The sequence below is a fragment of the Microtus ochrogaster genome, unplaced genomic scaffold (genome assembly GCF_000317375.1).
Source record: "Microtus ochrogaster isolate Prairie Vole_2 unplaced genomic scaffold, MicOch1.0 UNK31, whole genome shotgun sequence".
Classification (NCBI taxonomy): domain Eukaryota; kingdom Metazoa; phylum Chordata; class Mammalia; order Rodentia; family Cricetidae; genus Microtus; species Microtus ochrogaster.
Genome location: NW_004949129.1, coordinates 444,854 through 456,269, shown reverse-complemented (window position 1 = coordinate 456,269; position 11,416 = coordinate 444,854). Strand labels below are relative to the sequence as shown.

General features: G+C 44.7%; 1 protein-coding gene across 1 annotated transcript; it reads right to left on the bottom strand.

The window, feature by feature from the left end:
• Positions 1-4,120: 4,120 nt before the first annotated feature.
• LOC101990964 (keratin-associated protein 16-1) lies at positions 4,121-5,608 on the bottom strand. The gene has a single exon (XM_005368224.2). It carries the CDS (start codon positions 5,606-5,608, stop codon positions 4,121-4,123), a length of 1,488 nt encoding a protein of 495 aa, XP_005368281.1.
• Positions 5,609-11,416: the final 5,808 nt, after the last annotated feature.

The window sequence follows — 11,416 nt, the reverse complement described above, 5'->3', positions numbered from 1 at the left end:
CCAACAAGAAAAACTAAATTAACCAGAAATAGCAATCACTAGTCATTAATATCCCTTAATGTAAATGGACTCAACTCACCTATAAAAAGAAACAGGCTAACAGATTGGATATGAAAACAGATTTCATCCTTCTGCTGCATACAAGAAGCATACCTCAACCTCAAAGACAATCATCACCTTAGAGTAAAAGGGTTGGGAAAAAATTTCCAATCAAATGGGCCTAAGAAATAGAATTCAAACTGAAATCAATCAAAAGAGACAAAGAAGGACAATTCATATTAGTCACAGGAAAAATCCATCAAGAGTAAATCTCAATACTGAACATCTATAAACTAAATACAATGACACCCTCATATGTAAAAAAAAATACTTCTAAAGCTTAAATCATACATTAAACAGCACACACTAATAGTGGGAGACTTCAACACCCCATTCTCACCACTGGACAAGTCAGTCAGACAAAAAATTAACAGAGAAATAATGGGACTAACAGATATTATGACTCAAATGGGCTTAACAGACATCTACAAAATATTCCATCCAAACATAAAATAATATACCTTCTTTTCAGCACCTCATGGAGCCTTCTCAAAAATTGACCACATACTCGGTAACAAAACAAACCTCAACAGATACAAAAATAAAAAAGAATAACCCCATGTATCTTATCAGATCACCATGGCTTAAAACTAGAATTCAACAGCAACACTAATTCCAGAAAGCCCTCAAATACAATGAAATTAAACAATGCTCACCTGAAGCATCAATGGGTCAAGAAAGAAATAAAAGGAGAAATTAAGGACTTACTAAAATTCAATTAAAATGATCACACAACATAACCAAATTTATGGGGCACAATGAAAGCAGCATTAAGAGAAAGGTTAATAGCACTAAATGCTTACATAAAGAAACTGGTAAAATCCCACATTAGTGAATTAACAAAATATTTGAAAACTTTAGAGCAAAAAGAAGCAAACTCACCCAAGAGATCTAGAAGGCAGAAAATAATCAAATTGAGAACTGAAATAAACAAATAGAAACAAAGAAAACAATACAAAGAATCAATGACACAAAGAGATGATTCCTCAAGAAAATCAACAAAATAGACAAAACTTTATCCAAACTAACCAAAAGGCAGAGAGAGAATATCCAAGTTAACAAAATCAGAAATGAAAAGGGAGACATAACAACAGACATGGAGGAAATCAGAGAATCATTAAGTCAAATTTTGAAAACTGTACACCACAAAATTGGAAAGCTTGAAGAAAATGGACAACTTCCTGGATAAATATCACTTACCAAAATTAAATCAAGACCAGATAAGCAAATTAAACAGACCCATAACTGCTAAAGAAAGAGAACCAGTCATCAAAAGTCTCCCAACCAAAAAAAAAAAAAATTCCAGAGCCAGATGCTTTCAGCTCAAAATTCTACAAGATTTTCAAAGAAGAATACCAATACTCCTCAAATTGTTTCACACAATAGAAACAGAAGGAACAGTACGTGCAGTATGGATAAATCCTGGTGCCACTGCCAGTGGCCCTCAGTCTGCCCCAGCCATGCAACTGTCAACCATATTCAGAGGGACTAATTTGGTCCTATGCTTATTCCTGCCCAGTCTGGTTGGAGTTGGTAAGCTCCCATTAGAACCTGGAAACCTAGATGCCCCTCAAATGAAGAATGGATAAAGAAAATGAGGCACATTTACACATTGGCGTACTACTCAGCAGGAAAAAAAATGACATCTTGAATTTTGCATGCAAATGGATGGAATTAGAAAATACTATCCTGAGTGAGATAACCCAGACCCAAAAAGATGAATATAGTTTGTACTCACTCATAAATGGATACTAGCTATAAACAAAGGGCATTGAGCCTATGGTTCATGATCCTAGAGAAGCTAAGTAATAAGGTGAACTCAACGAAAAACATAGACCCACCTGGAAATTAGAAACAGACAAGATTGCCTGACAAAATTGGCAGCATGGGGGTAGTGGGAGAAGAGAGCGTGAAAGGGCAAGAGGAGGGGAGAAGGGTAGGGTTGAGGAGAACTTGAGGGAATGGGATAGTCTTATCCTGTTTTTATTGTGTATCTGTAATCATTTTCTGACAAGGAGCATCTTTTTTATAAAAGCTAAGTGGGTATGGCTAGGACCAGCTCCACAGTCGTGTCTATTGGCTCTGCCCTGTCCAACATGGCAGAGATATGTTCACTGCCTCTGTGGGCCATGCTCCCCACCCCAGCTCCAAGGATGTAGTAGGTCTTTGTCACTACTAGGCAACTTGCAGCACTCTGCTCACAAACCCCATTTAAATGCTCTATAACACGACCTCCTGAAATAGCCAGAGAAGTCCCTGCTGCCAGTACAAACCACGAAGTGTACTCTTAAAGGAGCTGCACCTCTGCTTGCCCCCAGCAAACAGCCTATTTGAAAAAGAAAAAACTCTATTCTTTTGTGTCTAGTATTCCTTTTTAAACTCTCTCAGTTTTTATGTGGATATAGTTGTCCCACGTTGGCACGCCATTTGTAGGTGGAGACTGCTCTATTGTTCCTGACTGCCAAGACCCAAATAATCACATAGAAACTATATTAATTACAACACTGTTTGATTAATAGTTCAGGCTATTTTCCTAGCTAGCTCTTATATCTTAAATTAACCCATTTCTATTAATCTGTGTATTGCCACGAGGTTATGTCTTACCTAAGGTTCTGACTGACATTTTGCGGCATCTCCTTGACTCCTCTCTCTCTCTCTCTCTCTCTCTCTCTCTCTCTCTCTCTCTCTCTCTCTCTCTCTCTCTCCTGATTTCCTGCCTGGTTTTACTCTGCTAAGTTACTGGCCAAAACAGCTTTATTCATTAACCACTAAAAGCATAACATATACAGAAGGACATCCCACATCAAGGAAGGAATGAAGGAAGGAAAGAAGGGGAAAAAAGGGAGGAAGGAAGAGAAAAAAGGAAGGGAGGGATAGAGAAAGAAGGTAAGAAGGAAGACTAGAAAGAAAGGAGAGAACAGAAGACACCTTAAAGAGAATGAGGAGAGAGGGGAAATTAAGGAAGAGAAATTGGGAATAATGGAAGGGAGGATGGAAAGTAAAGAAGGAAGAAGAAGAAAAGGGGGGAGGAAAGAAAGAAAGAAAGAGGGGAGTGGAGAAAGCAAGGAATTAAAGAAAGAAGCTAGTAAACAATAGATGCTTTGAGAGGGAAGGAGAAAATAAAGAAGGAAAGGATGGGGAAAAGAAGAAAAAGTTGAAGGAAAAGAAAAACAAGAGCAGTCTTAAAGGGAGGGGAGTAGAGAGGAAAAGGAAGAGGTTGGAGAGATGGAGGAAAGGAAGGGAAGGAGGAAGGGTGGAAAGAAGGAAGAAGAGGAAGAGATGGGAGAAACGATGCATGGAAGGAGTAATGAATGGAGGAAAGGAGAGAATAGATGGACTGTGAGGTAATGAACTGATGGGTGGTTGGATGGATGGATGGATGGATGGATGGATGGATGGATGGATGGATGGATGGACGGATGGTAAAAGAGATTTATGGAAGAAGGAGGGAGGGTGGGATAGATGACTAGATGGATGGATAAGGGATAAATGCATGGAGGCATGGATTAATGAATAGAAGGAAGGGGAGGGAGAGAGGGATGGCAGGCAGGAAGGATGGACAGAAGAAAGGCTGGGGAGAGCATCTCTCCAAGATGCAGCATGACTCTGATAAGACTGTCACATTAAAAAAAGAGAGAGAAATAACAATGTGGTACTTCAACTTAGCTTCTTTTATTGCATGATTAAGTATATCTTGCTGGAGATGCCCCCATGGAACACAGCACATGAGGACAAAAAGCATCTTGAGTTGGAAAGAGCCCAGTGATTTGGCAAAGCAGCTCTCCTCAGTGTAATCACAACAGAAAACAAGACCATTCCTTTCTCTGTGCAGGAGGCCTTCATTGGAACCACTAGGAGGCTGGCACTTCTGATAAGTTCTCTGAAGCATAAGCGAGTAGTGGGTGGCAGTGCAGAAAAAAAAAAATTCTAGCTAAGTCATAATGAGCTGTGCACATGGCTTTCCCGGTTTCTCTATGACTTGTGGCCGTTGCTTTGTAGGAATCGGTGAGCTGAGGCTAGCTCAGCGGTCAGCAGGCTTGTTGGCAGCAGACTGGGGGGCTGCAGCCTCACGGGTGATCGGGCTGGCAGGTTTAGTATCAGAGGGTTGGCAGGGAGTCTCATCTGCCACTTCCGTCTTGCAAGGTGTTGAGTCAGCACAGTCGGTTTGGTTGGAAGTCGACTTATCGCACTCACGCTTAGAGTTGTCAGAATCGGTGCAAGGCTGGCGGGAGCAGACAGGGCGGTAAGAGTAAGAAGTCAGGCAGCTGGGGCGGCGCAGGATGGAATAGCAGGAGCGGTAGCAGGCAGGGCGGTAAGTGATGGAGGTCACATATGGCTGCCTGAAGGTGATGGGTCCAGAACAGATGGGGCGGCAGATGGGGCGACAGGAAACTGGACTGCAAGGAGGCTTGCAGGAACTGGGTATGTAGTAAGTTCGCGGGGGGCAAGCTGGTTGGCAGATGGCAGATGCAGAAGACCCCGGACGGCAGGAGAGCGGTTGGCAGGAGGTAGATGGGCAGGAAGAGGGCTCACAGCTGACAGAACGGCAGCGTTTGACTATGTAGCAGGAAGGTTGACATGAGCTAGGCACACACACCGATGGTAGGCAAGGACTAGGCTCAGAGCAGACAGGTTGGCAAATACTGGAGACACAGCATGAGGAATCTTGGCAGCTGCTAGAGCCACACGGTGGCTCACAAGGGCTCTGAACACAGCAGACAGGACGGAGACAAACAGGCTCACACATGAGAGCCATACAGGCAGCTGGCTGACAAGCACTAGACTCTGAGCAAGGTGGCTCACAGGGACTGGAGTCAGAGCAGACTGGCTGGCAGCTACTGGCTGCAGAGCAGACGGACGGACAGCAGCTAGGTGTCGGGCACACCGGCTGGCAGCAAGCAGGTTCACAAACCACAGGCTCACAAACCACAGGCTCACAGACCATCGGTTGACAGGAAGCAGGCACAGAACAGAGAGCTGAGCAACAGCTAGGCTCACAGATCACTGGCTGGCAGGATGCGGGCAAGCAGAGAACTGGCTGGCAGGGTGTAGTCTCACAACACACAGGCTGGCAGCTGCTCACGGAGCAAGAAGGCTGGCACATGGTGATCTCACAGCACACAGGTTGAGCACAGGCACTCATAGAGCAGGAAGGCTCACAGATGGTGGCTTCGCAGCACACAGGTTGACAGCAACTGCCCGCAGAGCAAGAAGGCTCACAAACAGTGGCCTCGCAGCACACAGGTTGGGCACAACTGCCCGCAGAGCAAGAAGGTTCACAGATGGTGGCCTCGCAGCACATCGGCTGGCAGCTCACAGAACACGAAGGCTGGCAGCATTGTGAGCCACAGCCAGATGACCCACAGCTGTCCTCACAAGTCACCAGCTGCCATGTCTGGCTCCGGCAGGAGCTGGGTAGGCAGATGGGTCCTCCACAGCTCACTTCAGTAGAGCAGAGAGAGACGGCTGGAAGGGAGGGGCATTTCCTAGAACAGCAGCAGCCAGACATGGTGGAGGTACCTCTGCTTCTAGTGAGTGCTGGGAGGTAGCTGCCTGATTGTGACATCTCTCCGAGGCCCTCCCTTATATAGTCCCTCAGTGATGCGTGTTGTTTGGGGGCCCGTGCATCTTTTCCTCATTGTTGTTTGGCTCCTGTGTCCGGAGGAACATCTTATTATGCCAACATTTGTTGACTTAGAAGTTGTTTGTCTGCCCATAAAGAAGATGTTTATTTACTGACTTGCTAAATATGGGATCCTAGAAGCTACAGGTAGTCTTGGGATGAGCATCATCCCCTCCACAATGGATGGGCTCTACATCCTAGCATCATGAAGAAGGAAAGAAGAGAGGAGCTTATAATTTAGCTGCCTCCGGCCCTTCCACTTCTACCCCTGGGTTAGGCTCAGATGTCTACAAAAGTGTGATCACCTACCCTGTAACAGGCAGACGAGCCGGGAGCAGACTTGCCACACCACCATGGCAGGCTCCACAGAGGCACATAGGGAGGTAGGAAACAAACGTGAGGGGCTCAGTCATGGGTGGGACATGCAGACCAAACTGTCAGTGGCCACAGTAAACGGCCTTCCTTTAGTCTCAAGTTATTCTCTACAGTTACAGATGGAGAATGGGGGCAGAGGAAAAGAAAAGTTGTCACTTGTTGAAGGTTGCTCCCGTTCCCTCCCCATGTAGGCATTCAGCAAACTGAGCTCCTTTTCAATCTTTCTTCCCCTGCCCCTGAAACAAGATTTGCTTGTGTAGCCCTGGCTGTCCTGAAACTAGATCTGGAGATCAGGCTGACCTCAAACTCACAGAGATCCACCTGCCTCTGCCTCCTGAGTGCAGGGATCAACAGCGTGTGCCATCATCACCCAGCTCAAACTTCTTTGGGGAAAACAGTATTGAATTTATTTATTGTGCATGTGTGTGTAAGCATGTGGAAGTAAGAGAACAATCCAAGAGTCAATCCTCTCCATCTACCATGTGAATTCTATTTCAACACTTGGTGACAAATACCTTTACCTGTTGAGCCGTCTCACTGACCCCCAAATCTCAGCTTTGTTAGCAGACACCACCAATGCCATATATAATAGATTCAACCTGTGCTGCCATCTTCCACCCTCTCCTGTAGCAGCCCCACCCAAGAACATCTGTCGCATCTGTCCACAGAAAGCACTTGACACAGTTTCTCTACTTCTCCATCTTTTCTTTCCATGCGTATATCAAGCATTCAATGGATCTCCAGAGTATCCTTGGTGCAGAGGCTGGCCCAGTGGTTGTGCCCATTCCTGGTGTGTGGCAGGCACCATGGGATGGTGGTACTTTGTACCTAGCTATTCCAGGTTCTACACAGGAAAGACCCTATTTTCAGATTTTGAGAGCTCCTAGAAGAAAGATACTGGGACCAGTAAGAAGGCTTAGTAGGTAAAGGTGACTGTTACAAAGGCTTACAACTGTGTTTGGTCCTGGGGACTCACATGGTGGAAGAAGAGAACCAACTCCCAAAAATTGTCCTCTGACTCCCACACATATTCCGTGTCCCAGGCATAACCCCCCCCAACCGATGCACAAAATAAAGACGTATAAAAATAATCTTTTCTTAACATTTATTTTCATTTATTTTATGATGAGTTTATTCCTGTATCGTAACTTTTATTTCTTCGGTTTCTTCTGGGATCCTTTTCTTCTGTGCACCCTCCTCTTCTGGCCTTGGAGCAATTTGTTCCTTTTCAATGAAGATCATCTTAATGTGGCAGAGGCAGCTCATGTATGGGCTAATCGGGCCACAAGTTCGTAAGCACATCTTGGGTGCTTTGTTCATTGGATGTGTTCATGACTAGAGAATCTGCCTCCAAGCCCTTCAGCTCAGCAATGCTCTCTGCATTTCTAATCATGTGCAGCAAGAAGTCAGCACTCTCCTTTTGGTCACCAACCCGGTGTCCAGCTCCACTGTTTGGCCTGGGCGCCCCTGCTAGCTCCACCACAGTGCCTCTTCAAAGTGACATCTCTCCAATACTTGGTGGCATTTCCGACATGCACACCTTTGATGGTCCAGGCTGTTTCATGGGTGTTCTTAAAGGGAATGGAAATATATGAACCGTTTGATTTGCATGATTTTTCTCGGTCGAGAAAGTGGCCAGCCATCTTCACAGGTCACCTCAGGTCACTTCCAGGAAGAGCAAATACCAATTTATTTCAAGAGTGACACAAAAAGAAATTTTCGTCATGAGATATGGGTTAAAAAGAGACATTTACACACCCATGAGCATTTGTGGTATCTTGTGAGGAGCACTGTCCCAAAGGGATATGCAAGAAGCTTTGGGGAATACTGGGGGGAATCTTCAAATGGGTTTTAGGAAGTTAGGAAAGCTTTCTCAAGTAATAAAATGGCCAGATAGAATCCTCAACGGATGCAAAAAAAAAAAAAAAAAAAGGCAGTTTGTGGAAACCAAAGACACAAGATCAGGTTACATTCAGGAAATCGCCTGATAATACAGTTTGGAACAGTCGGGATGAAGAGCACAGGAAACAGGAAGAGGCAGTGATGGGACCACCGCGGTTACCTTAGCACCAAGCTATAGAAGACCTTGAGTAAGAAATTGGATTTAATCAAATGGTACTTGAGAGTTTAAACAAGGAAGTGAGGGGTTTGTTATTTAGGCTCTGCCTATGGAGATGGGGGAAAGAGGACAAGTTCACAAGCAGAGAGACTATAAGGAGATGGACAATTACCCAAAAGCCTCCTGGTGACAACCTGGACCTGACAGCTCTTTCTACTAGACCAGTAGGAGAGGTTTAAAGGCAGCAGAATCTAGATGTGGCCATAGTTGAAACTAGAAGGGGTCATCATCCTTTGAGACATGACTTTTGAGCCTTGTAGAGGGAGAGGTGGAGAGCTCATCAACTCCCTGCCATTCACAGCTCTTCTCCATCTGCTTCCCTTCCTCAGGTTAGCGAGTGATGGATAATAACTCAAAAAAAAAGAAAGAAAAGAAAAAAGAAAAACTCTCTGATGAGAACAACAGGGAGGCCACTGTCCTTTATACTGGGGTATTATCTCCTCAGTCTCTCCCCTGGTGAGTGAAGTAGCAGCTCTTCTAACTATGCAGCCCCATTCTTCCTCGACTCATCTTTAAAGCACTGTTCATCCTTCGGCATCATCCAGGTGCCGTAAGGGCAAGGCCTTTGTCTGTTCAGTGCCGCATGCCTGGCACCCAGAGTCAAGACGGATGCATACGCAGTGTGCAATTACTATTTATTGAATGAACAAATGAGAACCTCTGTGTCTAGCTAAGGAGGGTAACCCTTGCTGGTACCTCAAAGAAATCACTACCTCTGCTCATGCATCCAGATGGCATGGCCATGAGCAATGGAGTGATCAGTCGCTCTGAATCACAGCGACTCGGTACAAAGCCATCGTTCTTTTGGTGGGTTTGTCCCATTGTCCCATCCTTGGCAGGATGCCCCTTCTGCAGCTGTGAGTTTGTACTGGGGACTGAAGAGTTCGTTTTTAAGAGGCCAGTTATACATAAAAAGTAACTGGAAAAACAGAGTCTGAAGTGGGAACAGGGCAAAGTCAAATCTCACATCCTCTAAATGGAAGGTATACTGCTCCCAATGCTTTTTATAATAAAACCCCAAACTGAAAGCACAATTGGATATATATATTGGTTGAAAGTAAAAAGGTCAAGTGTTAGCAAGGGCATGGAGCAACTGGAACTCTCAGACATGGCTAGTAGGAATACAAAATGATACCGCCACTTTGCAACAATTTGATATTTTCTTACGTGTTTAAAAATTCAATTGCCATTTCCCCAAAAGTATGGTTGCTGGGTATTTTCCCGAAATAAATGAAAACATATGTTTATATGAAAACTTGTACATGTGTGCACCTGAAATCTTTATTTACAACAACCAAAAATCATAAATGACCCAAGTGTCTTTCAACTAATGGATGAATTTCTAATATTGTCTTTCCTTACAATAAAATGCTATTCAATTAATTTTTTAATGAGACAGAAAAAAATTAAAGGCAACCCAGTAGACGCAGCACCCCCCATTTGTGCTTGTGAATATGCTTAAGAGGAGGTTCCTAAGACACTTGTCAGGAAGGAAACCTGAGCCGTCAGCAGGCCCCTTCTCCTCTCTGTGCTCATATATATATTCATATATATGGATTTTGGTGCAAGAATTGTGATGTACACCTTTAATCCCAGTACTAAGAAGAGAGAAACAGGCAAACCTGAGATCAAGGCCAGCCTGACCTACATAGGGAGTTCCAGGCCAGGTAGGGCCACCTAGTGAGACCCTGTCATTCCTTTCTTTCCTTTGCAAAAGTAAAAATAAATACCGTTCTCTCAGTGCAAGAGTGGATTTTATTGTAATCCGTGTGTTACTTAAAATCGCTCTAAACAAGGGGTTGAATCCACTGCCATTTGAGTTTTAATTTCCCAGCTAGGCTTGTGCAGTACATGCACCCTTCCCTTCCTCTGAGTAGAGTAACTGCAGCTGGGCCCAGGACAGAAAAATAAAATAAAACAAAACAAAATAAATAAAACCTTGCCCCCTAGGAGGAAGCCAAGACCAGAACATGAGGCTGAGGAGAATCTGAAGTGCACAAACATCCTCACTACACAGTCACATGGTCCGGCCGCACAAATCCCTGACATTCACAACCAACCTGGGACGGGTTTATAATGCCAGCTACATGGAAGGCTGAGGTAGGAGAATTACAAGTTTAAGGACAGCCAGGACAACTTAGTGAGACCCTGTTTCACAATAAAAAAAAATGAAAGGGGGGTCTGGGGATGCAGCCCAGTCGTCGAGGTTTTGCCTAGCTTGAAAATGAAGCGCTAACTTCAATCTCTAACATTGAAAAAAGGTAAATTAATTAAAATAAAAAACACCAAGATTCTTTTACCAAAACCTCCTCCTCTGACTTTGCCTCAAGATTCAGGCCAAGCCAGAAATCCCCCAAAAATCATTCTAGAACCACAATACAGAAAGTAAGCATGCATCCTGAGCGGGATTAAATACAGTGAAATCAGCATTTACCTTGCTGCTTTTAGAAACATGGCCTTTGGGCATTCCAGAATCTAGAGCTGATGGGTACCGCAGCTAATGGTGACTCCCAAGTATTGGTTAAAAACTCCCTAAATGATTCTCATACTGTATGCAGGGGCTTCTGTCTACAGTCTACCCAAACCTCCACCTTCCATGTAGATAATCACCTGTGTTTGTGTTAAAAAGCACAGGTCCCCAGGCCACACCCCTACAGCATCCCTTATGTCAGAGAGGGCTCCCAGAATCTACAGTTCTAACCAGCCTCCCAGGACTGGTGTAGGAGATCAGCAAATGATACTGTGCTGTGTACAAACTGTACTGTGGGGTCTCTAGGTGGATGTCGGAGTAAATCTTCCTGGGGGGCCCTTGGAGGTTTGAAGGAAGAGCCAGGAAGACTGATAGGGTAGCCAGCATGCTTGAATTTATTAAAAGGTTGACAAAGTTTCAGAGGAGAAGAACGCTGGGGTGGGGACCAACAGGCCCAAAGAGTAAGAGAATGTCTCATAGCTGCAAGGCATTTGACTTCATGCAAACATTGAACCTGGTGACCATCACCTCTTTGGAACTCAGCTTTAATTTTCTGCCAGGAAATGGCTCTTTGGTCCTGTGTGCCTTACACACCAGGACAAGCTCTCCTCTCAGAAAGAGCATGAGAGGCAGGTCTTGGAGGTATGAAGGAGTCGGGAAATGAGGAGGTCTCCATCTGAATAGGCCGAGGCTGTCCCCAACACTGCCTCAGGTATAGAGGGGAGGGTCT